Consider the following 27,085-nt stretch of genomic DNA (forward strand, 5'->3'; position numbering starts at 1 on the left):
GGTTCTTCATATCCTAGCATGCAACTGTGTTATTGCATTATTAAAGTGTTATTTCTATGAATATTTAGAGGTTAGAGATGCAGTTTTGTTAAAACCTGTTAAAGACTGCCATATCTGAATATTTAGGCTGGTTTTTATTGTTAACTTTGGGCAGCTTCAACATTGTCAACAAAGAAAGCGAAGCCTTGCTTTGTTTGCTTGATTTTATTTATTTATGTGTCTGGTGTATGGACTTCTGTGATTTACAGTGTAGCATTTCAAGCTTATTGTGTCCCTCCTGGCCAGCATAGGATACTTGGCTAATAGTGACTGCACAAATCATCTGAAATGTAATCACAAAACCAGATTTCACAGGCCACTTAGCAGCAATGTAAAAAGGTTAGTGTATGTTTTATGCTGGGTTTTGGTTGTTTCTTTTTTTTTCTTTTTTTTTTTTTTTTTTTTACACAAGACTGGCTGTTTAGCAAAGTATACTGTTGCTAGAAATAACAGTAAGCACATTTTTGCCTTTGGCAAATACAGTCATTAAAACAGGCATATAAAACACCCCTTGTATAACTACATGCATTGTATGTGCCATGGATACTTTTCAGTCTGTTACTTTAAGTGGTGAAGGGAAAAAACCATGCATCGGTGTATTTTCAATATAACTTTATATGTATATTGCTATGTAGTGCTTTTTAGAAGGTATATTTTTCCAAATCGCATACTGATCTCTCAGTGTGGAGATACTAGAATCAGTGGCTGCGTATATCAGTTACTTAACTGTTTCTTTTAATTGATAATGCCAATTCTTGTAACTAGAAAAGTATGGCTGTTAGACATGTTCCATTATCTGGCATCTATTTTATGACCTTTAGCAGCAGCCTACATATAAAGCACTTCACATTGTTCCTATTTGAGTTTCTTCATTGCTTTTAAAGACTCTTGCTGAGCAATTTTCTGCTAGCAAAATTTTGCCCGTGGGGCCACGTGTGCTCTGGAAAATACTGTAAGCCATTCCAGCCGGCTGGCCTTGCAAGCTGCTCAATTCCTGAAGAGCATCGCCATGTAGCTGCAGGGCCAGGGGTCACTCGGCACAGATGCTCAGTAACCTGCGGGCTGGGTCTGCTAAGGCAAAGTTTGATCCTTGTGCAGTAGGCTACTGTTGGACTCTGGATCTTCTTAAAGCCATCACTTGCAAAAGTGGAAGTCCTTTTGATCAGGATAGTGCTACTGAATGTTGTGTTGTTGAGTCTGGAATTTCATCAATGCTCTAGATGTAGAAAACTGCTCAGTGTTTGTGTTTAGGTAACAAATTTACTGGAGCTCCTTTGCAATATAGGCCTCAACATGATACTGAATGAAATCGATTATTTTTACTGTGAGAAAACATGGGAGTTAAATTTTGCTTCTTGTTCTAGTTCATAAGTGTTGGGCAACCCGTTTAGAAAATGGAGGATTTTGCTGTTACTCATAGCCTGCACTGTAGCTCATCTCTCGGGACCTGTCCTTCTTGTAGTACATTCTCAATGCTACTCTTTATTTCTGCTTTGTACGTTGTTGTCTTCTTAAGCCTTTTCAAGACCATTATCTTGCTTAAAAAAAATACACAGCTTTGTAAGAATGTATGCATCTTGTATTCACTCCCCTTCCACCAAAAGAAAATGGCATGTGTATTGTATCTCGGGGATATGGAAAAATCGCAAGCAAGAAGTGTGCCAGACCATACAATCTCACCTGTGTTAAAGTTGTTAGAGTAAGATTGATCTCACCTGATTTTAGTTGTTTGAACATCAGATTAACAGGGAGTAGGAAAGGCTCCCCCAGTTGTCTGTCAGTAGGATGAGAGTTGCTCCCAGTGGGCAAATCACTCTGGGTGTGTGATACATCTGTCTCCAGATGGGATGAATTTTCTTTCATGGTACTTCTCTCTTCTGTGACCCAGACAATGAGCTTAGACTAAATATAATTTCTGGACAGGTGAAGCTGGGTGAGTTGAATTCCACCATGACCACCAGTGCAGCTGTGGGACCGTTCTTCATGAGCCCACCGCTCAGCCCACAGCTCAGCCCTGACAGAAATCTGTTGCTTTTAATGGACTGGTTGCTTTAGTTAAAAGCATATTTAGGAACATCTGGGGACACTAGCCAGCAATTGAGGGAAATGGATTTTAATAGTGTCCTCTCTTGATGGTAATTATCAGGAGTGGAAGAGAGTCAGTCATGCTTTTGTTGAAGTGCAGTTGATGGGGCAAGTTCACATCTCTGCTGCTTTCAGGATGGATAGCTTTTTGCACATCAGCAAACATGTGGTCTGTGGAATTTTTATGTTCAGTATTGGATCCACATGCCATGTCAGAGAAATGACCTCAACAGATCTTGTGATTTCTCAGGCCTTTAGAATTACTCAGTGTAATGCTAACCCTAATTATAAATCTCCCGCAAGGGCACATATCCAGATATATTCAGCATCACTCAAAAAGAAATCTAAGCCCTTCCATAAATATTTGATTTAATGTCAGGATATCCTGAAATAGCTGGTGGTGAGAGCTGCTTAATAGATATGAATAACGTTTTTTTATCGGGAAATGTTTGTCTTTAGTAGTTTGGACATTTGAATTCAGTTTCAGGAGACTTAAAAATATGCTGTTGATGTCAGCTAATATGCATAATATCTTTTGTGTAAGCACTTATCTGTTTCCTAACAGCACAGTAGACAAAACACCTCATGAATGTTAATGATAAAAAGGAATAAGCATACCACCATGTTAAAGATTGCATAATCCAGAGGGAGAAGCCAAGTAACAATGAGATGAAGACCATGTTCATCTGTTCAGTTTTGGCTGGCCTGGGTGTTTCTCTGGAAGTACCCTTTCGTTCCTTTTACTGTGAAGGAAGTCCAGGGCAACTGGATGCTTAACTGCAGTTAAAAGAGGGATGAATCTTAACCCAAGCAAGGCTCTGAGGATCACGAAGGGGGAAATATCCCTACTAGTAAATAACATGCAAACACGTCTCCTGGTTAGCATGTAACTAGACGTGGGGTACACCCTGTTTCAGTGCCAGGAAATCATGTTACCTTATACTTGAGAAGGAGGTGTGTGTCCTCGGAATGAATGGTTTCTGACAGTGATGGTCATAACTCACGTTTTCCTGGCCTTCAATGTTCACAGTCTGCTTGCAGTTGTGATAGTGTTGGATGGAAGGATTATCTGGGAGGGGACTGAATTCTTGTTTTAGATCACATCTTTGTTTTCAGCCCTTTTTCCTTTCCCTGTAAGCTACAGAGAGAAAGGAGGGGCAGCTTGTGGCCGTAGGCACGTGCCAGCATACGGGAGCAACAGGAGGTACTGGCCGCTGGCATTTGCTGCTTTCTTAACGGCAAGCACTAGTCCTCTCCGAGGCAAAGGCAGTGTCCGGGTATGATGGTCCTGCAGGTGAGCGCCACACACTAAACCCATTGTTGGTCTTATTTCTCTATCATACTGTTACCGAGTAAGCCTTGCTTTGTTCTTGGAGCAAATCCATAATACTTACAGATTACTTTTTCAGATTTTTGGTACCAGCAAAGGTAATGAGATATAAGTTCCAGTGATGACAGAGCTCTGTATTTGCTGGTCTTGGTACTTGCTCAGCATGGTTTAGACCTGTTGTTTTACTACGAGCCTGAAGACTTTTTTTCTTGGTGTGCTCTCTGGATGGCTAGAAGCAGAACTGCTGCACCTTGTTTGGTCACCAGGGCTTAGGCCTACCTGGGGCATGTTGGCCAGCCTCCTCAGCTTCCCCAGTGTGTGCTCTGCAGGAGTCTCCTGCTGGGACTCAGAAGTCACTGCCTTCGTGCAGCGTGTATGAACCTGCTGAGGAGTGCTGATAAGCTGGTAAGAATTAAAAGCCAGCAGAATGCCAGTGACACGTGGCTCCACGTATCTTTCTCATCCTGCAAAGCCTGTGCTGTTCTTGTGGCCAAGACCTTGTTTGATGGTTGAGAGTAGACAGGTTATCTCAAGCTGTTCAGTACTAACAATATAAGAAATATTTAGTCTAAAAAAGCAAGAGCTGGTAATATTGGCTCCTTAATGCCAAATAAGGGTTATGGTTCTCCCTGTTTTAGTTGCATGATGGTGTTTGTCAAGCATTAGTAGACGTTGTGATTAGAAGTGAGTAAAAGGCCAGTACAAGAAGAATGCGGGCAGTAATCATGGTTCAGTGCCATTGTGGTCTTCTGTATGCAGAAGTTCTTTCCCTATGGAGATTTATTCTGAGTCTGACAGGGTAGTCTGACTTTCCTGAGTAAATTATGATGAAGAAAGATAATTTCTGGTAGCAAGACAGTATTTTGGTGGAGATGGCTAAAGTATGTGGGTATGCTGGCTCAGAACGTCACTTGAGGGCTGGTGAGAATGCAGATAACCTAAACATTTTATAAATAGGCAAAGATGAAGGATATTTACTAAGTCTTATAATAGGTAAAAAAGTATTTTTCAATTTGGAAAAAAACCCAAATCTGGAGTAACTTTCTGATGAGTTTATTAATATAATAGATGATCGGTAGTAAATTCTAAGCAACATTCTGCAGGCTTTTATCTCCAGATATTTGAGGTCTTTAAAACAATTAACATGTAACAGGAGTGGGTTTTGATACCTGAGCCTTATCATAAGGTTTCTATATTCTGTTAAAACTGTTCCTAGGAAAAAAATTATGTCATCCTTTTCAGTGCTTTGGCTAATCTGGTCGCACCACTGCAGTGCTGGGCAGGTGGGGCCTTGTTACTTTGCAGAAGCCCATTACCTTTTCTTTTGATGCACCTGGCCAGGAAAGGATAGTTGCTCTCAGCTAGGCAAGAGCTGATGGTGTTGGATTCTGGTTCTTAAGGTGCAGCCATCCTTCCACTGGCTCAGCCTCCATCTGGAGGCACCGTCAACAAGCGGTGTGCTCTTTGCATATGGATTTGCTTAGTTTTATCTCTCTTTGCTTTCTGTTGGGGAGTTTTGAAGCCCATCTAAGGAAAGTGTGAGAATGCTCTGCTTTTGTATTGGTCATTTTCTGAAATGTCTTCTTGTAGGAGCCAAATTTCTGTTTTAAATGAGCATGAAACTATTTTGTAAAGGTTCCTTAGTTGGGTTTTTTTTTTCCATTTTAAACTTAAATATTGTAAAGAATATATATTTAAGTAAAACTGTCTTTCAATAAGACATTTATGCCAGCTGTAGTTACTCTAGTTTATAAAAAAGTAGAGGAACAGGGGTCACCTCCCAGATGATTCAGATTGTAGGTTGACTGACAGGTAGTCTGAAAGTGCTTATTTCCCTTCTGTTCACCAGACAAGACTCTGGGAAAATTACTCTTCTGCCTGAGAAGCACTTTTTTAAGTGCTTAGTGTTGGATGGGATTAATTTAGATTTATTTTTAAAATAAAAAGCAGAAGATTGAGAAGTTTGTTTCCAACAAGTTGCTCAAACCCTGACAGATAATCTGAAAGGAGGCTGTCGTGAGGTGGTTGTCAGACTCTTCTCCCAAGTAGCAAGCAATAGGATGAGAAGAAATGGCTTCAAGTTGTGCCAGGGGAGGTTTAGATTGTGTATGAGGAAAAATGTCTTTACCAAAAGGGTTGTCAAGCAGGGGAGCAGGCTGCCCAGGGAAGCTGTTGAGTCCCCATCCCTGGAGGTATTTAAGACACATGTAGATGTGGCACTTAGGGACATGGTTTAGTGGTGGCCTTGGCAGTGTTAGGGTAACAGTTGGACTTGCTGATCTTAAAGGTCTTTTCCAACCTAAATGATTCTATGATTCCGTAATAATTCTGTGGCAATCTTTGTTGATATACTCAAATGGCATCTCGGTAGTAATCACTTGTAGCATCCAATCATGTTATAAATAAAGGTACTGCTCTTGGATAGCCCAGTAATCTGGAAATTACCTGAATATTAACATTAAATAAAGTGTATTTGTAAATGTAAATTTAAAATGAGATGCATGCTATCTTTAAGTGCCTAAGGACTTGGCTTTCAGCACTAAGAAGAAAACACAAATTAGATAAAATCAAATCCTTTTCCAGTTACACACATTATCCTCAAGGTTAAATGAATTAAAACACTCCTTCTGGAGGAATTCAGCCTAAGACTGAAAATGTGGTCAAAAAGTCACATTGTGTCAGCCTGATGCTTGACTTTTGATAGGACATCCCCAAAGACTTCTCTTTGACATGACCTGAACCGGGAACGCTTGTTTCTCACGAAGCCTGTTGTTGCTGATAAAGCTCATCTATATCAAGGTGGTATCTAATATGGCACTGCTGTATTCTGGCCTTAAGAAAAAACAGTTCGGTTGCTCATTTGCCTTGGCAAATTTGCTGCTCCTAAAGATCTATTTTAACAAGTCTGTCCAAAACCCAGATCACAATAACCAAGTCTGTACAACACATGTTTTTAAACAGAGCATTAAAGAAAACAGTATTGCACGTTAAAAACAGAATAGAAGCCATAGAAGTTCTGTTTCAGAGACTATGTTAATGTAATTGTGATAATAACATGGTGTTGCTTTCCTTTGATATTTGAGGCCTCAGAGGAACAGAAAGCAGTTCTCTTGGGAATCTCCTTAGCTTGAACATTTTGTATGATTAAATGAGCAATGAAGCAGAAAGGTGTAAGCTATTTTCCTCTGAAGTATTGTATGTTAACTGCAGGCGCAGGCAATTCTGTGAGGTATGCACGCATCTATCTGCACAGACACATGCACATGCAGCACACGCACATGCAGAAGAGGGGTGGGAAATCAGGTTAAAGTTCAGTGTCCCAACTTCAGCACAGGTTAAGAGTAAAACCTTGCTCGTAGTCAGGAGGAAGCACTCTGAAGGTCAATGAGAGACTTTTTGCCCAGCTCAGACCACATGCTGTTAACAGACAACAGCATGTGCAGCTTAGGAGTCCTGCTGCACTTTCTTTCCCCTCCGCCTCCCCCTGCCCCCCCAGACAGAACCGATCCCTTCTTTTCCCTGGTTTGCCACAGATATATAAGCAGACCTCTGCTCTGTCTGCACTGCTTTGCTCTTTAGTGCTAGATTCAACGTCTGGGTCAGTCACAGCAGCTTTGGGTTTTGAAGTGGCTGGAGGCTAAGTCACTGTTTCTCCAGCGCACACCAGCACCACTCCTCTGTGCTCCCCCACGATTGCTACGGTTATGGGTTGTTTGCTAACATAATCGTTCATCAGGCTCCTACAATCCAGAGGCAGTTCCATCTTTGAGACCTGGGATGACTTATAGGTGGATTTTTCAAAAGCATCTGCTGTCTTAGAAGACACTGCAAGTTGCAGGCAGGCTGCAAAGAACAAGCAGAAAAGCTCCTGAGAATTTTTCTGAAAAACTGTAGCTGTATTAAAAAGGAAGGTGCTTATTTTTTATCTGTCCTTGAAACTGTGGCTTGACTACATAATTACAAGATGCCTCTGAAATCTGTTGGTGAAAGCAGCCATTATTGTAATACCCACTACACCAATTCCACATATTCTTCTTTCCACTCTGGTTTGTGTCCCACCAAAGGCTGCACTTTACAGTGTTGCACAAAACACAAGCTTGTACCTTCCCTTACAAATACCATAAGTGTATAGACTTGTTCTCTTGCATCTTTCTTTGCATGTTTAAATGACAGTTCAGATTCCCAGTGCGTTCAGTCTTAATGTCTTTTGAGGCTACTTGGAGAAATGTTGAATACGTTGCCTACACATTCATTATATAAAGATCACCAAGCTGTTTTGAGTCTGTCAGGTTGGTGACAGATTTTACGTGACCAGACAAACTCTTGCATAGTGCGAACTTGACTGGCAAAAAGCAACCCAAAACTTCTGCCTTTCAGGTACTTAAAGGATGAAATAGCTTTTGAGACTTATGTATTGCACTTGGGGGTTTCATTTCCATGAAAACATTTTGTGCGTATGAATTTTACTGATTAGTAATGAACTTGGGACCATTTCTGTTTGTTTCACAAATAAAGTACAGGATTACTCCACATCCAATGTGGAGTAATTGTAGGATGCTGCAGCCAAACTTTTTCTTAGCGAGTCCACATTGGTTTTGCAAGACAGGCTGGTACCAAGCAGATCCTACAGAAACTCTTAATTCTGTAAATTTCGTGGGAGGTTGCCTTCCTTACCCTGCCTCACCTTGTGGCTGTAGGAGCACTAGATCCAGTTGGAGCAATGGCCTGGCCGAAGGCAAGATTTAGGGTGTAATATGGGTACGTTATAGGTTAGCAGCAGCCACAGCCTGGAGACTTCATTTAAGGGTGTCCTTTCAAGTCAGCAATCTGGTCTTGAGAAGTTCTGTATCCTATTGTTAAAATGTGCTTTCCTTCCCCTAGTAAAGTAGGAAGTAGAATACATACAATCCTGGATGGTGTCAGCTCTTGCTCAGATTAATAGTCATGTTGAGACTGATGCAGGGCTGAACTGGGATTATCAGTTTTTCCCTGTTACATTTGACTTTGCTTTAGATTAAGGATTTAGTATTTTGCCTGAACATCTCTTTTTCTTCTTTTTTTTTTTTTTTAATTGTCAGGTCTCAAGTTCTTGCATTTAAATTATTTCTTTTCTTCAAAGAGTTTTACTAGAATTATGGCTAAACTAAAATGTATCCAAATAAAAATAGTAAATAACCACTTTGCATCTCAATCTGGTTTCATAGTTAAGAACTCCCATATACTCATAACACTTCATATTCTCATGTTTCCAGTCTGCATATAAGGGTTCTGTTTTCACATTTGATGACTTTAGAATTGCCTGCTCCTTCATTCTAGTAAAGTGTTTGCTTATGGCTAAAGAAAATGAGGAAAAATGAGCAGGCAAAGAAAAAAGACGAGAGAAGAAGGTGGTCTGAATAACAGAATTATTTTATTTTCTTCTCAAGCACTACTTAATGTTAAAAAAAGAAACCCAGAGAAGGTGGTTAGACAATTTTTGCCTTGAAACAGAGAGGAGTGGTGAAGTGGGAGGCAAGGGGTGGGGGGTGTCACAGAGATTGGGGTTTCCATCCCCAATTACACACTGGCTGCTATGCTGCTGAATTGCACTGAATGGTGCCATTATATTCCTTTTCAAAAGTTGTGGGCTATGAAATTCAATCTGAGGTATTTTTAATGAGTGTTCTGAACCTCAGTTGCAGCTCTTCCCAAGAAACAAGGAGCACAGTGTGCTGCTAAATAGCCCTGACACCAGGGGTTAAACTCATTCAGTTTTTTGCTCACAGGGAGGGAAAGTAATATCAACATTTATTTGACAGGTATACACTTGCTTCCAGAGTTGAGCTTCAGTAAAACAGCTTTCCATAAAGAAAAGATTCTGAAAAATGAGGTTTTATCAGCTTCATGTCAAACTCCCATCTAGTTTCTGAAAAGGAATCTTGTGGTGGGTTTTCCAAAGCCGGTGTCCACAGTGCACACAGTGGATTTGTGCTCTTGGCATCCCTGCACTGGAGGATGCTGTGCCTGTAGGCACATGGGCAGAGGCTCATGGTAGAGGAGCAGCTCATGCCAGATGGGGACATCTGCCCAGTTACACCCCCTGTCTGTCAATTAAACATAGATAGTTCAGAGGTAACTGTGTCTCCACTTAGGGTTTTGGTGTCATAATTGTAATGGCTTTAGGGTGAATCCCTCCCTTCCCACAGCTCTCAGTGAGACACAGCTTTTCAGGGAAGCATTTTTAGTGTGCACCTGGTTTTAAAAAAGCCATGTAGCACAAAAGTATTGTTGCCTTCCATTTTTCTTAATGTGCTGATTTGCAAAATAGTTTTGTTTCAGGTTGTGAGGAAAAGCACTGTTTAATGCATCTGCCTTGCAACTTACTCTAAGGTCTGAAATTGATGGTGGGCTGGCTCTGGTTCTTGCAAGTCAATCACCATTCAGTGTCTGGGCACTGAAGCTGGAATATGTCACGCCGATGATACCCTTCAGAAAGGAAGATAGTCTCTTCCAGAAGTGAATGTTTGTCTTGCTAATGGGATAAAGAACAGCCACCAACCACTTCTTCGTTTTGCTAGTAAAATTAAGCAGAGATGACTCAGCATTTGCAGGAGCTGATTTAGGGAGTAAGATGACATATTGTTAGTAAGTTTTGTCATTGTTCTTCTAATGCCTCATTTTTCTTGCCCGCACTGTGCATTTGAAATGATGTTCAAAGAAGATAGTTTTGTTTTAGTAACAGTGGCTCTGGCAAGAGCCTCCTGCTAGAAGTGTCAAGAACTGAATGGTTGTATGTGAAATTTTGCAGCTTTAAACAGAAGACTCGCTATGCCACTACTGATTTCCCACAAATATTTTACACCAATCTGAAGGATGTTAGCAGTAATGGTTGTACTACAAGAAACAAGGTTTGGGTTTTTTCAGGAGGACGAATTAGTTTGTGCAGAGAGGTGGTGTTGCAATGTGATGGTTTTTGGGAGTTACTGAGATCAGCATTTGCATTTTGTGTGAAGGCATGCATTGTCCCCATTGGGACAATTTCTTAGAGCATTGTTAGGCCGACAACAATGAAGTTTTTCAGCTGAATTCATTAGCAGAGGGGATCAGAACATCCTTTTTAAGTTGATAAAGTGATTTTTAGGTGCATATATGTCAAATGTAATTTGACGAATTTAGTTGTTTTTTGGGTTTTTTTTAAATCGGTACAGAAAAGGTAAGATGAGGTCACAGCTCAAGGAACCGGTGAACCATGAAACTGATCATGAAGTGTTTTTTTAATGCTTTTCACCATTAATAACAGTTTGTAATATACAGATGTGTGCTTAGACTACAGTGACCAAAGGCTGAATGTTTTTTGGTCTGTAGGGTTTGTGGTGGTTGGCTGATGAGAAGTTCCAGATTTCCTGTGGCACTGATGACAGTGGGATGGATATGTGAAATAAATTCTCGTGTGGGATTTTGTCCCAACAGTTACCCAAGGAGGAAGGTCTGGGCTACAAGAATCTGCCTCTTTCTTCTTTACAAAGGGCTCCACTGGCTTTGTGGTGGTTGCTGCCTCGTCTGCAGTAGCAAAGTCCTTGTCAACTAGAAATTAGAGTAATTTAAAGATGGGAAATAAAATCAGTATTAATACCAGTTTGCATTTATAAGAACTGCACAACAATCAAGTGATTGGATTGTTACACCTTAAGATGGCAGGTTGGTCTGTGGTATGAAAGACTCCGTTCTGAAGGTTCACAGCACATCTTTTTTTATTTCCTCACTTGCACATTGAAATGGCATATATAATACAGTGTAGGTGGGATTTGCCCATTAAGTTATAAAGCTATGATTTTATGAGCCAGGTGAATAGAGACCAAGTAGAAACTCCAGTTCCAGTAGCTTTACTGTACTGTAATTATGGAGCTGTACAGTTACCTGAGAATTTACTGTAGCTGAATGTTGTATTAGACTGACTCTGCTTTAAGAAAAAATCTAACCAAGAACTACTGAAGACAGCCTCATTATAAAACTTTACATTAGCTTTCTTAGATAATCCTTTTCTTTTTTCCTTCTACATTATTTAACTATTAGAGAAGATTGTTTAGTTATTTATTGTCCTGATAAATATTTAATTTTCACCTGAATTTTACTGTTGGCTATTTCTAGTAAAGTTGATTTGGGGCATTGGAAGAAGAGTTTAAAGTCTAGTTAGAGCAATCTTTCTGCTTTTGCCTATTTTAGAAAATATGTTTACATAAGCCAGTTTGTCATCATCAGAAATCTGCGTGTGTTCAAATGTAGGAAATTGCAAGTTTCTTTTGGAGACTGTGCTAGAAATGCAAGCAAATGAGGTGGTTATTACAATCCTTTTCTTTGTATTTTTGCCTTGATGATTGTTTGCCGTGTTGTTTTTTGATTAGCAATCACATACCTAAAATAGTAATTTTTTAAGTCTTCTTGTTTGTCATAGCTGATAGATGGGGGGGGGAAGTGTAACTTTACTACTGTTTTTTGGTTTTTTTGTTGGGTTTTTGTTTGTTTGTTTGTTTTCTTAATTAAGGGCAGGTATTTGGAGTAAAACACACCCGAAGTAAAAAGCACCATATCTTATTATCACACTGTTTAAAAAGTATGACACCACCAAAAAAATCAACTGAAGGGTAAACTGTACCTCAAGGGTAAATTGTACTATAGAAGGCAAGCACTGGTGTCAAAGGAAATAGAGCTTACGTGGTGAGTGTAAAGTAGGAAAGCAGTCCACTAAAATCTTGAAAGAAAGAAACACTAAATAGTCTTATTGTACACACACAACAGATGATCAGTCGCCTGTTTTTAAGGCAGTATAAGAAACTTATTCTGTTACTGCATTTGGCCTCGATCCTGCCTTTGATGGTACGTGCACAGCCTGTGCAAAAGCATGTGGGATACGTGCCAGGAGTGGAGCACTCAGTCAACTACATTCAAATGGAAAATATCTTAAAAGGAATGAAGTGCCCTTAGGTTATCATGAAAATTTGCCGTCTCTCTACCCTCCCTCCAAATGGGGTGGATGCCTGGTGGCTGTAGGTACAGAGTGGGGACCTGCATACTTAAAAGTAGTGGTGGGAGTGTGTGGCTTCTCTATTTAAATGTGTCTCTTCTCTTTGCTTTGGCCTGGTATGTAGGGGTGATGAATCGCGCTTCTTCCAACACTTCCTAACTATCCAGTCTAAGCTGAAAGGCAAAGTAAAAGCTAGTAAGCCCAGGTGTAAGAGCTATCTTTATGGTCTAAAGCTATTTTTATAGTAATCTAATCCTTCCTATAGGATTAGCACCTACACTTTGAAAGGGAGGAGAGGAGAAAAAGGGCAGAGGATCTCCAAGTGTCTTGGTAGTGTTAGGTCCAGAGCAACAACACTCAGACCGGTGCTTCTTGCTTTTAACCCTACCCTTCGAGCAACAGAGTTTTGCTAAATATGACTTATGCATTTCATTTTATGCCAGAAAGGAGAACTGCTTAAAATATGAGATTTGTCTTCAGATGCTGACAGCATTGCTCTCCTGTGAGTAGTTTTCAAGCCTCCTTTGAAGTATAAATTTCTGGCAGGGTTATTTGTTTCAGAACATTGTTGCTCAGTCTCATCTTTGAGGTTATTTTTATACTATTTGCTTATTGCGAACACTTGTTCATTGATTTTTCTTTCCTTTCAGAGCTTTAGATACATACATAATTTTTAACAGCTTTAAATAACTGAGAAAATTTATGCTGTTAAGAATGTGGAGGTGTTACTTTTAGTATTGATTATGACTATGTATGCCTTCAGAAATAGTTCAGAGACACTGGATGAAATTTTCACTATTATTTCAATGCAATTGTTAAACGGGAGTATAAAAATAATTTGGTAATCATACTGATCTGAAGTACAAGGGATTTTCTGGGTGATTACCCACAAAAGAACAAATGGAATTTTAAACTTTGTGTTTTAACTTTGTACAAGGTAACATTTGAGTATTTGTAACATATTTAGCATGACCAAATTGTCACATTTCATTTTCGAGCCCCCAAAATGTGACAGAAACAAGGCATTAACGGAAGAAATGTCTGGGCAGAGAAGCAGTTATGAATGATGAATGTACCTTCTTTTTTTTTTGATTAATATAAGGAATTATTTTCTCTCCTTATCAGCTGTTAATAATGCAAAAGCAAGTGTAATTAAAAAAAACCAACAAACAAACCTTTTTCAGATGCATTTGCAGCAGTTTTGAGGAAGAAGAGAATGAAAACAGAGTAGCCCATGCTTCCACACTAAGCTGTCTCTGACTGAAACCTGATGGGACTTAGATTTTTCAGATATTCTGAAGAAAGTGCTTGTTTTATTTGGTGTTTTTTTCAGCTGGTATTGCTTCTCAGTAATGTAAAAACAAGCAAATGAACAAAAACCTTTCAATCAAAGATCTGTTCAGTCTGGGATCTGCAATTAGTTGGCTGGACAGAAAAATGGTCAAATTGCTATTTGATCCTAAACAGACACTTTTTTTTTTTTTTTTTTTTTTGTAGATGGTTAGTGAAATAATTGCTAAGTTAACTGGGAGGTGAGGGAATGTGTCCAAACCCACTTCTTTTGTAGTCTTGGATATCTTTCACATATAGCTAAGCACTTTCTTTTTTAAAAAAATCTGTATTGCAGTCTGTGCCAAAGAATGGTCTAAACAAGTATGTAGAGGGAGATTGTTTTAAAAATGATTGGCGATTGCTAGAACATGAAAGAATTGTTGAACCTATTAAAATATTCACCAGTGGAAGATCATAAGCAACAATACTGTTTGGGATTTTGGTGGGAGTAGAGGGAGGGTGAACTGAGTAGGACTGAAATAATGAGCAGACAGCAAATGTTGAATGCATAACGCGTAAAGCAGGCTACTTTGAGTGGGTATCTTCACAGCTTGCAGCTAAATGTGGTGATGCACATTATTCATAATTCAGAACTTAGTGACCTGGCGTTCGCTGAAAATGGAAAGTGACTTTTAAAATGTGATTTCACAGATCTAAATGAAAGGCCAGTTCAAAATGCATTAAGCAATAAGGATGTGTACCTGGAAATCAGGGGGCTTCTTTTCACTGCAATAAATTTATACTGTTATTTTGGTGTAACTAAATACCATCTCAAGAGAATAATAGTAATTCCCTGCTGTCAGTACAGCAGGGATTCATCTAATCTAAAACGAACCCTATAACACAGGTGTCTGGGCTCCTCATCATCAAAAGTAAAAGAGTACAACTGTATTGCTGAGGAAAAGTTCGTTGCCAGTGTGCTCAGGCGGGGTAGGAAGAATTGCCCTCTGGAGCTGCAGTATTTCTTCACTGATGATACAAGAATCTGGCTGTTAACAGAAGTGAGAGCAGGGGACTGCTACCTGCTGCAGCAGCTTCCCACCCCTGGGTGTTAACATGTGACCTTCCACCAGCATACCGTACCCTCCTGTTCACTTTCCCTCACTACCTTACAGTGTGGCATCTGCGGTGGGGAATGGTCTGGAGGTACAGTCTTGCCACCAACATCCATTGTGGCAGCTTCCACGTCAATATCCCACTTGCATACCTCCTCCTTCTCCTTTGATCTTCACCTTTGGGTCAGTTCTTCCTTTCCCTAGTGCAAGCTGTCATCTGATGATGCTCAGGGAGAGCAGGATATAGCTCTCCTGGCTCTCCTTTCCGACGTCCTCCATGTCTGGCTGCATTGAAGACCTTCCCTCATGCCAGTGTATGAGATTTTGCATGACGGTCATGTAATGGGCCTGTGCTATCTCACTGTAGCAGGGAAAGGCCCTCTTATAGTGTAGGCTGTAGCGCAGCCTTTCCCTACCCTGCCACCTTGCACGCATGCATAGCTATTTTGTTGGGGTACTTACGGGCCCCCATGGGTCAGACCACTGCTGGCATGGAGTGGGGAAGGGGTCCACGCTCTGGCTCATGGGACATGGGTGCAGCCACAGGACTGTGGGACGGGAGCTGATGAAGCTTGCCAAGTACTTGTTGTCTGAGGTGTGGCAGCAGGGCCACACTTGATGGTTGGAAAACGCTTTCCAAGTTCCGTGGGAAAGGTTGTCCCACAGGCCTTGTAACCACAACCAAGTCAGGCACGACCGTTGGCTACAGATGATGTCACTGGTGTGGCACACTCACTCTGAATGCTTCCTCTGTCAGATCGTGTTTGCTGTGCCCTGAGAGACTGCGGGTTTCCTTCCATACTTCAGCAGACTGAGATTTTAATTTACTGTGTTTGAATTTTTTAGTAGGGATGTCATGGAACTGCACTGAATCAACGTCTCTGTGAGACCTGAGAGTTCCTGCTTTTGTGTATGTTGTACTTGTCCTCTGGTCCTGCAAGACTCAAGTGTCATCAGGCTTTATATCTCAGCAGATTTTATATACACAGTGTTTTGCTTGAATAATCTGTCAGATTTTGTTTTGAGGTAGACTGATCAAAGCTAAAACGTTTAGAATAATAATCTTATTTACAAATACTTGAGTAAGAAGCATTTCATGTTACCGAGGCACATTCTGGAGGAAATGCCAAGTGACATAAATGCTACGAGACTGCCATTCCATTGTCTAAATGCCTGTAAGAAAAAAACCCAAAACAAACAAAACCTTCATGAAAGCGCTCAGTAGGTTTTAATCAGATACTCTTACTCATGGTCTGAGATCAGACAGGCTTGTTGTCCTCAGGTAACCTTGGGTGGTGTGGTAACACAGGTGGGCTCTCTGCCTTTTTTTCCTGTTGGTCAAAAATCTCCACACTCCCAGAGACACCTTTTTTTTTTTCTGGGAGCAACAGTAAAGTTTGGTCGTTGTCAGACAGGAATCCATCAGGTACTATGGTAAGACATATGCATACATATGCACAAGCACGTTTCCATTTTTCTGGTTTTGCATGAGGACAAAAGCAAGTATCCTCCACCTCTAGCTGCGAGGGTGGCTAATAAACACATCCTTCCACTCTTTAGGGGCCCCAGCCAAACTGTGGAGGCCTGAGACTAATCTGTGAGCAGGAACATTTGCCTGAAGTTTCTAAATCATTTATAGGTGTATTTTCAGAGCAATAAACTAATATCATTATTACGCTCAATCTGATATTTTTTTAGTATTATTCTGTTGCTTCCAACAAAATGTACTTACTGGGATGCTCTTTCATTATGAGACGATGTGTGTTTGAAAGTGCCTGTGTATAGCAATAGCTGGAGTGGAAAACATGGGGCGCTTTCTTTTAGGACTGGCACACAAGACACGGTGGCTGGCACAGGTGGGGTGGTGGTCATTGGCGATGCTTTTGGTTTGATGAAGCTGGAGAACATGGAGTGAGTGTATTCAAATATATTTGCTCTTGAGACTTATTTTGGATGGCAGTATGTCAGATCAAAAGTCCTCTGTCTAGAAAAACAGATGTCTATTTTCTTCACCTTCTGTATCCTCTTATTTGGCCTTTTGGTATGAATTGTTTTAGTTACTGCATGGTTGGTTATGATGAATGCTTAAAAAAAACCAACACAGTACTTCTATCTGCAAGTTTTCTTGATGTGTTTTCTGACAGTATTCATGAGGCTAATGTTTGCTACAGCTAACATTAACAAACAGTTAATAAAATAATCTAAGTGAACGTGCTTCCTGGTGGCATAGGTCTGTTAGCATTGGGAGTATGTTGGGCAAAAACCTGCTCAGCAGGTTCCTGGGGAGGTGCACTTGGCTTTTCCCTTCTGACTTTCAAAACCAGCCAGCACTGAAGGGTTTGGTGATCAGGTCCTGCATCACAGGGTGATGGCGCTGCTGTGGTGGCATATACATCCTGTGCTTTCCCTAGAAAAACATCCTCTTGGTTTCTCTGGTGCAAGCTTCGCTACTGGATGTTTACTTTTACTTTTCACAATTCCTATTAGACAATGTTAGATAAATTGCCTTTGGAAAGATGCTTTGAACTTTGGGCTGTGGCTGAAAACCAAGTGTTACCCCAGGCGGAAAAAACCTGGAGATTTATTTTTGGTTATCCCAGTGAAACAGAGACCAAAATGCATGGTGACACATCAGGGAGGAGGTGGGAGCAGCTGCCCACTTGCAAGTAGCCTCTTGGTATGGGCACTGCCTGGAGATGCCAGGACCTGCGCTCAGGCTCAGATTTGAGCCAGGTCAGCCAAACTCCCACCTCTAACGGTTTTCTGTTCTTCACTGTGTTACTGCTGCATTATTTTGCTCTAGTAATTATTTACTGGGCAGAAAGGGAAAGGGACGATCTATTGGTTGAGTGCAAGGGCACTTGTCCAGGGTGCAACAGGTTTCTTGTAGCACGAGTTTGTGCAGCTTTCATGGGTTATTATTTGTTCTGAAGTGAGCAGAGATCTGTGTTTCAGGGCCTCTTGATTTAAAATAGGTACATTTGTCCAAGGAACAAAAATATTTGATTTCAGTGATTGGCCTTTTTATGCAGAAACTGTGTTTTTTGCTGAAGACTTGCTGGTGAGCTGTAATTTACAGTATTTGCTGCAGGTGTGGATTTAACTGATGTGCTGATAAGAAGAATCCTTACAATTGGCAAAGCGGCAGCTCTGGGAGCTAATATTGGGCTAGAACATCTGGTCTTTATAGAGGCAATGCTTGCAGTGTGTGGAAGGAAGTGCTTGCTCTTGGCTCCTCCAAATTGCTTGACAACTCTGTTAGGGTAGCATGGATGGGCCTCGACCAGCCTCAATGCCTCACAGCAGGAGACTCAAGATAAGCCCATATGAAGTCAGAACCCAGGACCTGAGCCTGTTGTGTATCAAGTGGCATCCAGCAAACCCTCAGACCCTTGAGTTTTGTGTGACTGGTCTGTCAGTGAATGTTTTTGTTTCAGTATGTTGTGCACAGACATGCACAGCACCACCTGATGTGGCTTGAAGGGCCATGGGTTGAAGTAGCTATCTTGTGAAACTCACACTAGAAATTAGTCTTGGCTGACATAAGAAAACTATATCCTACATCCCCCTCATTTACCTCTTCTATTTTTTCCTTAAAAAAAAAAAAAAAAAAAAAAGTGCTAAGGATGGATTCTGAGCTGCGATTCAGGAGTGGAGGGATATTTTCTGTAGCTTTAAAACCAGTGTAATTATTGTCAACTACCCTGTGGGTATAGTTGGAATATCCACTGATCTTGTAAACTGTTTTGACAGTGGTGTTTGCTGGACAATTTCTTAGCATAATAATTTTTCTGCCACTAATTAAAAGCATCTTTGTAACCTTAGGCTTTGTTCTCTTGTTACAGCAAAGAGCTCCGGGGAAAGTTTTGCATGATGCTGTTTGCAACCACCTGAATCTTGTTGAAGGAGACTATTTTGGCCTTGAATTTCCAGATCATAAAAAGATGATGGTATGTAAAAGGATTAATTTTCAGCTGGTTTTCATCTACATACATACTGTATTCTGTCCTTCCGCTGCTTGCTTATAAGATATATTTAATCCACTATCTCCAAAAAAAAAACCCAGTTGTTTTTTTAAAAAATGTTCTTGCCTGCTGGAGTTGAAGAAATGTTTTTAAAACCCAATTACTCCTGTCAGATTTCATCTGTGTTGAAAGTAACAACCAATTTAGACACAAGTTGGAAAAACATTTTATCTTTATCAGTTGCAGTAGAGAAGTCAAAAGGATGGACTGTTGCAGATTCTCAACTCTGATTTTACAGTCCTGCTTAATTTGGAGTGCAGAAATAATCTTTTTCTGCAGACAGAGAAGTTGCGATGATTGTGACACAGTTCCAAGAAAAGCATCATGGAACAAGACAATTGATAGATGAAATATCAAAAGATTAATAAAAAGGAGCTCAAAACCAAAAAACCCAAATAAATTGACGAAAGTCCTGTCTGTGGAGCTGTGTGGCACAGGCAGGTGTCCTAGTCCTGACACTTTGGACTCTGAGAAAAGCTGCTGGCAACATTTGGGCAGTGCACTAATACTTCTAGGGTGGAAACAGTATCATATAGCAGAGAAGGTCAAAGGCTAATGATTTCTCAGCCTCTAAGGTCTTTTTCTGAAGTTTGTTTTACTTCAGACTTACTGTGTTGACCTACTGGCATGTGTGCTAGTTATCTGGATTGTTTGACCAGTACATTCTAGTGTATACTGGATTTCTTGCCTGTTCAGTGAATTCTGCACCTGTAGCCTGGCTGACATAAAGGAGATGACGTTAGGCAATTAGAAAAAAAACTAACTATTTTCTGTCCATCTATATAAAATTTCTCTAAGGATCAATATCTCTTAACAAAAGAGCATTTATCTGCTGCTGCAGTCATCTGTTGTCATACCTTAGTGCAGGCTTACATAGACAATAAAACTGAATGGTAGTGGCCATAATGTTTTAGGCTAACTATAATTAAAGAGGAAATTTTAAAAAATTGACATCGATCTTTAGAAGTGATCTGCTTCACAGTTTGCTCCTGGATTTACATGAAACAGAGTTTACTAGAAAGTTTGGTATTCTGCCAGATATCCTTGGCTAGTGCTTTAGGTAACTGGAGAGCTTAACGTAACTCTTCAAAGCAGTGCAACTGTACAGTACTGTTACGGCAGAGGGTCCATGTAGCTATGTTAATAATGACATACTGATATTTCTGATGGATGGATGGATGTAAAGCTGAAACAAATCCTAACGTCTTTTGCATATACAGTTGCTTTTTAATTTTCTAGGAAATAGAGATGGTCATTTGATCAACCTTCCCTACTTCACAGGTCACTAAGTTTCAAATAGATGACCCTCTGCATTTTGCTCAGAGACCTGAAGTAAACTATGGTTTTCAGTCTTGTGAAAACAAAATGGTTTATTTGCTTGAGGCAGAACACAGGAGAGATTGAGGTGCTGCCAGTGCCTGAGGCCCTCACAATGACAGGAATTGACTGGCTGGAAACATGTTCAGATGATCACAGTGGGGAAACCAGGGCTCTGATGAAGAGGAGGATGGAGAAAATCCCCTAAGGGTATTGCCAGTTTGACCTGAAGGAAAATGTATCTGTGCATCAGGCATGGTAACTCACCTGGCCCCTGCTCTTGCAAAAGGAGATGCTAGCCAACTATCTGAGAGCATTGGTCCGTGTTCCTGCTAGTTGTTCCAATCTTTTGCTTCTGAAAAAGGGGGAGATCCACTAATCGTGCCCATATCTGGTAAGCTGTGCTCCAAGATTGGTGACATTCGATGGAAGTAATGCCTTTGACCACCTAAAAGCAACTTGCAGAAACTCTGAAGCAGGAGGTTTGATTATGAATCGTTGTTTCAATGTGGAGCAGCGCTCTGAGAGTAACATTTACACTTAAATTTTAGTAACTAGTTTATATGATGCAGCTGAGGTGAATTTTCTTGTGGGATTTAAAACTTTCCAAGCTTCATAACGGCCATAATGTAGAATGCAAGCATTGTGCAAATAAAAAAATTGTGGTTAATGGTGTGTCTGAGAAATAAAACACAGACGTGTATTTTGCATTCATGTCACCTCAAGAGAATGAGTTGCTTTTCCAACACAGAGTGCAATATAAAGGAAAAATAAATATTTAGAACATATTTATTTGGATGTAATCACATATACGTGAAGTCATACATCCACAGTTCAGCTGTGTTTGTTTCAAAATGCAAGGCTCCAAACCTCATGTGTAACATTGATAGTTGTATGTCAAGATGCCTGACAGCTGTATACATTCAAGCATGCCATGCTTATAGCAGACAAGATCTGCATGGGAGATGAATGTGGAGGGTCTGAGGGCTGCACTTCCTGCTGGGACAAGGAGAAGCGAGGCACGGTTGCAAAGCCTGGGGTTTCACAGTGGTTCATCACACTTGATGTCTGCCCCAGTTCTCCAGCTGCTGAAATGGGGTTACTACTGCAGAATGCCAGACTTCGTTTAAAAAATAAATTATCTAGCCTTTGTAGTTCCAGAGAAAATTGAAAACATGAATCTTAATTGAATCCTCACATTATTTTTCATTTTCAGGTTATAAACCAGTCTCAGATTGGCTGTGTTTAGATACAGTGTGGGAGTTGCATGATGCAAAAGATTTGATTGCTTGGGTTTGGTGGTAGTGGTAAGGTCTTTGTTTTGCCCCACCTTTCTCCCTACGCATGTTCAATACACACATTTCTTAGTATCGAGTGGTCTGGTCAAGGATGTTGCAACTTGCCTGTAGGATGATTGGGAAAGTGGAAAAAGGAATGACACACTTGTGTCCTTCTGTACCATAAACTCCCTCTGGAGAGACAGAGAAGTTGGGTGTGGTTTTTTTTTTGGGGGGTGGGGCAGGTTTAGTTTTTTGTGTTTTGTTTTGTGTCAAGTAAAATACATTACTCCCATGTCCTTGTAAACTGGCTGTTTCATATTCAAGATTTTTTTGTTGTTGTTTTGCCACTAAACTTGGCAAAGTCCCTGACCTTTGTTGCAGATTAGGTACATGCCAACTTTCTGAAACAAAACAGTTTTCCTGAAAAGCCAAAAAGTGTCAGAACCCGTTTAACATGTGATAAACACTGTGTTCCTATTCTTGGATAATCAAGTTTATTTAGCCCTTCCAGAAAAAGAAAAAAAAAAAAGAAAAAATACTTCCATAGACTTAAGAAACACGAATAGAATTCCATTGAAAAACATTAGTGGGTGTGAAAGGGCAGGAACGTGAGGTCTTTGCTAATTGGAAGCACTCACATTAGTAATGATGAAAATGGCAAACAGCATCAGGCCTGTTCCTGTTTGGCTTCTTGGGTGATTTTCTAAAATGGGTATTTTGAGTGTGTTTCGGTCGCTGCATAATCTAAAATTATTAAAGGTCAAAGAAGTTTCCATTTCAATATATATTCTTTTTCTAGAGGAAGACTCAGTTAATTTGTTTTTTAATGGCTTTAACCTTTGTGATGGTTGTAGGATGTTCCTCCACAAATTCCAGGTGTCTCCAAGGGATGCTCTGTGCAATTTACTGAGACAACAAAATACAAATCTTGAGCATAGGTAATTACCGGCTGAGGACTGTCAGCTGTTGCACTTCTCCGGGCTCTGCAGGTCACCTGGCTTCTACCTTCTGTGTGATTGTCCCTTGGCTTTCCATAACATTTTGCCCAGGCCCTTCTGACTGAGACTGCAGAACAGGGGTTCTGAAAACTGTATTTCCACCTACTGCTTGTTTTATGAAAGCTGGAGGAAAGACCAATGCACTGTCCTGAAAATCAGGCTGTTAAAAAACAGGTTAAAGTGAACCATGTGCAGAAGTTACACTGCTCCCAATTAAGAAAGCCTGGGCAGGTTAAGAAAGCTTCCCAGGTTTATAGAAAAGAGAAAATGTTACACAGCTTGGAAGGAAGCTTCCATCCACCCACGGTCTGCGCTGTTGTCTGCCTTGCACCCTTGGCCTGAGGGGACATTCCTCCCCCAGGCCGTGGTGGTGGTGAAACTCCTCCATGGGACCAAGCAAGGCAGCTCCACTTTTATGCCCAGGCATCACAGTAGGACTCCTGTTGGGTCCCCAAAACTGGGAAGTTGTCACCTTCTCATTTCTCTTTTTGCCCAGTGTTCCCCGCTCAAAGGCATGCACCAGCCCCTTTCACCTGCCTTTCTCAAGATTAATTAGGGTGAGGACCACAATGATAGCAGAGGACTGTCTTTTGTTGAACTCCTTGTTTCAGTTCTTTCAGAAAATGAATGGCTTCTGAACAAATATGCTCTAATTGATTGTTGGTATCTGAGACAAGTGAGGGGGAGATTTCCTCACTGCTCCCTAGCTCTGAATCTGTACTGCTTCAAAAGCTGTGCCACAGGGACAGCCCCATTAACAGTGACGTTTCCTGAGCATCTTCCAGAGTCTCGGGGAGAAAGCATGCTAGGTATAATTGGGAAGAGCATGATGACCACAGTGGAAAAAATAAAATAAGTAACTGATAATCTAAGTAGTGCAATGAAAATGCTCCTCTGCAGGTGGTAGTTTGTTCAAGAAATGGTAACACTACCTTCTTTTGCTTCCAGGTGTGGCTTGATCTTTTGAAGCCTATTATGAAGCAGATAAGAAGTAAGTACTTACTTGCTGTTATTTATTTTGTCGCTCTGAGAGCACCGAAGTAAGTTAGGGCTCTGTCAGTCAGGATCTTTATCTTTTCAACTTTGTTGAATTTTGTTTGCATTATTTTTAATTTCTGGTCTATGCTTGAAAGATGTACTGTGCATTCCGTGGAATTATCATCACGTGAACATATGAAGGGGAAGCCTCAGTAGGAGGCTGAGGTTTAGTCAGTCACTAGAAGAGGCAGTGGTGGCAATGGAGGAACATTTTTTTAGAGGAGAAAAAGAGTGCGGTAAAAGAAGGACTAAAGGAAGCATACATTGCCAACAGGTAGCGGTAATCAGGATAAAAGAAAATGAGCGGGAAGACGTTATTACTGGGAAGGAGCCAGCAAATATATTACAGCTGTATGGGCCATTGATGCAGTACTTGGAACTGTCTGAGACCAAGAGGAGGAAACAGTCCGGTTAAGGCCGTCAGGGAAGGTTGTGGCAGGAAAGACAGGAAACTGTAAATAGCCGTCAGCTTTTGGAAAAGTAGAATTGAACAGGAAAGGTTTTGGCAATTTGTTTCTCTGTCAAATATCAGCAAAGTTCTTCACTTACTGAGCTTTGCTGTTGAGCTTAAGTTTTCCTAGGTGCCTCTCTGGTCATTAGTCTGAGTGTATGCTCTAGCAAGTATCCCTTACGAAAGAGATGCATTGGTCCTTTTGTTACTGGTTGTACTTGTGAGGGTCAGAACAAATGTGCTGCTGTTAAAACAGAAATAGTAATTTGCTAGTGGACTTGAAAAATAGAGTGTATTTTAGTTCCCTCCTGTCCTGAAGCAAGGAAAATAAACAGACATAACACATTTTATTGGATCAACTGATGTAATTACTAAAAGCAGACTCAATTTTGGCAGAGTATCCCTTGACCAGTTCCTTTTCTTTTTTACTGTGTGTAAATTTTATTGTGCAATCTCTAAGTAACCTGAATACTAACAAAGGACAGGTTAGCATGTATGTACGCACTGTGGGTTCCGTGAATCATCTGTACATCATTCTGTGTAATAAAATTTGGCCAGCATGTTACTGATGTTCACTAACTTCCTTTGACATTTCCCCTAGGACCGAAGCATGTTGTTGTAAAATTTGTAGTAAAATTCTTCCCACCTGACCACGCTCAGCTGCAGGAGGAACTGACAAGGTTAGTAGCTGCATGTCTGTGTTTTCTTATTAAATCTCTGGTGGACAGAGGGCAGAACATGGAATTTGAGATGATAGGGTGAGGATTAATGGCTGCCTCTTAGTATTAAGGGGCAATGGGCACAAACTGAGACACAGGAAGTTCCACCTGAATATGAGGAAAAAACTCTTTACCTCAAGGATGACAGAGCACTGGCACAGGCTGCCCGAGGAGGCTGTGGGGTCTCCTTCTCTGGAGGTGTTCAAAACCTGCCTGGACGTGACTCTGTGCAACCTGCTTTAGGAGAACCTGCTTTAGCAGGGGGTTGGACAAGATGATCTCCAAAGGTCCCTTCCAACCCCAACCATTCTGTGATTCTGTGACTAAAGCATGTGTTGGTACTTTGGGGAGCTCCTCTGCTGAGGAACATGTACAACTCTGCACCCTCATTTGGGAGAGAATTGTTTTGCCTGAACTGCTGAGTTGCAGCAGTGTTGGACTCTGTTATTATACCTAACTCAAATGCCAAAGGTTTGCACAAAGGTGGAAGTGTGACTTTAGAGATGGAGAAACGGAGAGGGAATAACATGAAAAGTAAGAGGAAGGTAGGGAAAGGTACACATATATGCAGAAAGAGTACCTTAAAGGTGCTTTTATTTTTAGCACATTTCAAAAAGTTCATTTGAGGTCTGAATTTCACGCTGCATTGGCATAAAAAGTCATATTTCTCTGTGAGTAAACATGTATATCAGGGACTTACTAAGGTTCTTCCTTATTGAAAGGTCCTTCCTCTATTGTCAGAAATGTTTTCTTCCGGTATTTCTTCACTGCAACTTTTCAACTCTTTCTGATCTACAATATTACTATTATTTCTTCATTTTTCCATTCTGATTTGATATTTTCATGATTAGTTTTTATTTTCGGTCTTCCCACAAGATGAAGGTCTCTTTTACAAAGAGTTCTTGTGTCCTTATGACCTGCTTTATAAAGAACAAGTCCACCTTTGTGATATTCTGTCTTCTTTTATTTTGGAAATAGAGCAATGGAATGGAAAAAAAGAAATTATTGATATCTCTTGCTGGCCTGGACAGAGAAAAGTAGAAAAGTTGGGTAGGAAGAAGGAATATTTACTTGAAAGACTGAGTAAAAACAGTAAAGGGCTGAATGAAAACTCATGATGTGATGTTACTAATGAAACATTTCTGTTTCCAAATAGATATTCTGCAGATCAGTTGTTTAGTATGTAAACTGTAAACTGATTTTTGGTGATCTCTCTTTGCACCTCGAGACGTGTTCCTGAATCCTAATGACTTTTTCAGTTAGATTTTAAATGTGTATGCTAGGGAACTTGAATATATGCACACAGCAGAGTGTAGGATGTGAAAGCAAATCCACAGGGAACAGCTTTATCACTTCAAGAAGCAGAGAATACCACACTTTTGTGCTATGTTTTTCTACTAGGGTGAATTTTGTATGGGTAGGCAGGTGTCTGCAGGTTTCAAAAGGGCATTGTTTAGATCTGCTGTATTATTTCATGTGCTGTGTATGTTTCCATACCCTTCAAATCAACTTGTGCTTTTCATTTAATTTATCTACCTCTCCTCATTCAGAAACTCACTGTTCAAATGAGAGCTTTTCACTGAACCTCTTAAAATCTAGTCTTATTAAAAACTATTAAGATCCTAGTGTGGGTTCTCCAGAGTAGCTGCAGTCTTTGGAAGGCTTGTTAAGGTTCAGGTTCATACCAGCTGTAAGAGAAATGGCTACTACTAGCTCATTTTTTTTTCTAGGGAAATATTTAATGCTGTGTGGAACTAAGCAATTTCAATTCCTGTTGAAACTAGAAGAAATTTAAGTGTTGAAATAATGTCATGTACTTATGTTGTCTCTACACTTAAACCGTCAGTGTAAATTGCCCTCCATGGCTGAGAAGGTTTGGAGGCAACGCTAAAAGTGGCTGGTGCACAGGCAGTGCAGGTAATGGGGCCACAGAAGTGTCAACTAGCTAGATTTGCTTGATCATGGTCTTGGCACTCACCTAGAAATGAGGAGCAAGGTGGAAATTTAGAGTTCTCCTTGTATCCTACAAACGCTAACTGATAACTAAATCCCTGGTTTATCTGTCATGTCTTTGTAGTTACAGGCAGCTCCACTGAATAGTGCTGCTTGCTGTGCAGTTGCTGAGCTCTTAATAGCTGTCACATTTGTTTCCACTGTCATACGTCATTGCTCTGGTTCGGAGGGAGGGAAGGGTGGGGGCAGAGAGAGATCTTGGTTCTGAAAGCAGCCACCATGTAAGACTAATGGCTGTAATACAGTATCTTTCATGTTTTATTTAGGTTCTAAACTTACAAAATTCAAATCAATTCTATAGATTCCAAAAAGTGAAAGGAACATGCAGTGAAAATCAGAGTTGGCTTTCAAATACCTTTCCCTCTTTCCCTCATGTTCTGTGTAACTCTGTTCACTTTTGTT

General features: G+C 40.5%; 1 protein-coding gene across 6 annotated transcripts in view; it reads left to right on the plus strand.

Moving 5' to 3' along the window:
• FARP1 (FERM, ARH/RhoGEF and pleckstrin domain protein 1) overlaps positions 1–27,085 on the plus strand; it is a 213,179-nt gene that overhangs the window by 126,154 nt on the left and 59,940 nt on the right. For all 6 annotated transcript variants that reach the window (XM_055703285.1, XM_027812230.2, XM_027812232.2 and 3 more), the window contains 3 exons: positions 18,688–18,792; positions 23,411–23,453; positions 24,553–24,631. In XM_055703285.1, coding sequence (XP_055559260.1) covers positions 18,688–18,792; positions 23,411–23,453; positions 24,553–24,631 — 227 coding nt within the window. The remainder of the gene's footprint in view (positions 1–18,687; positions 18,793–23,410; positions 23,454–24,552; positions 24,632–27,085) is intronic.

This window comes from Falco cherrug, chromosome 2 (genome assembly GCF_023634085.1).
Source record: "Falco cherrug isolate bFalChe1 chromosome 2, bFalChe1.pri, whole genome shotgun sequence".
Lineage (NCBI taxonomy): Eukaryota > Metazoa > Chordata > Aves > Falconiformes > Falconidae > Falco > Falco cherrug.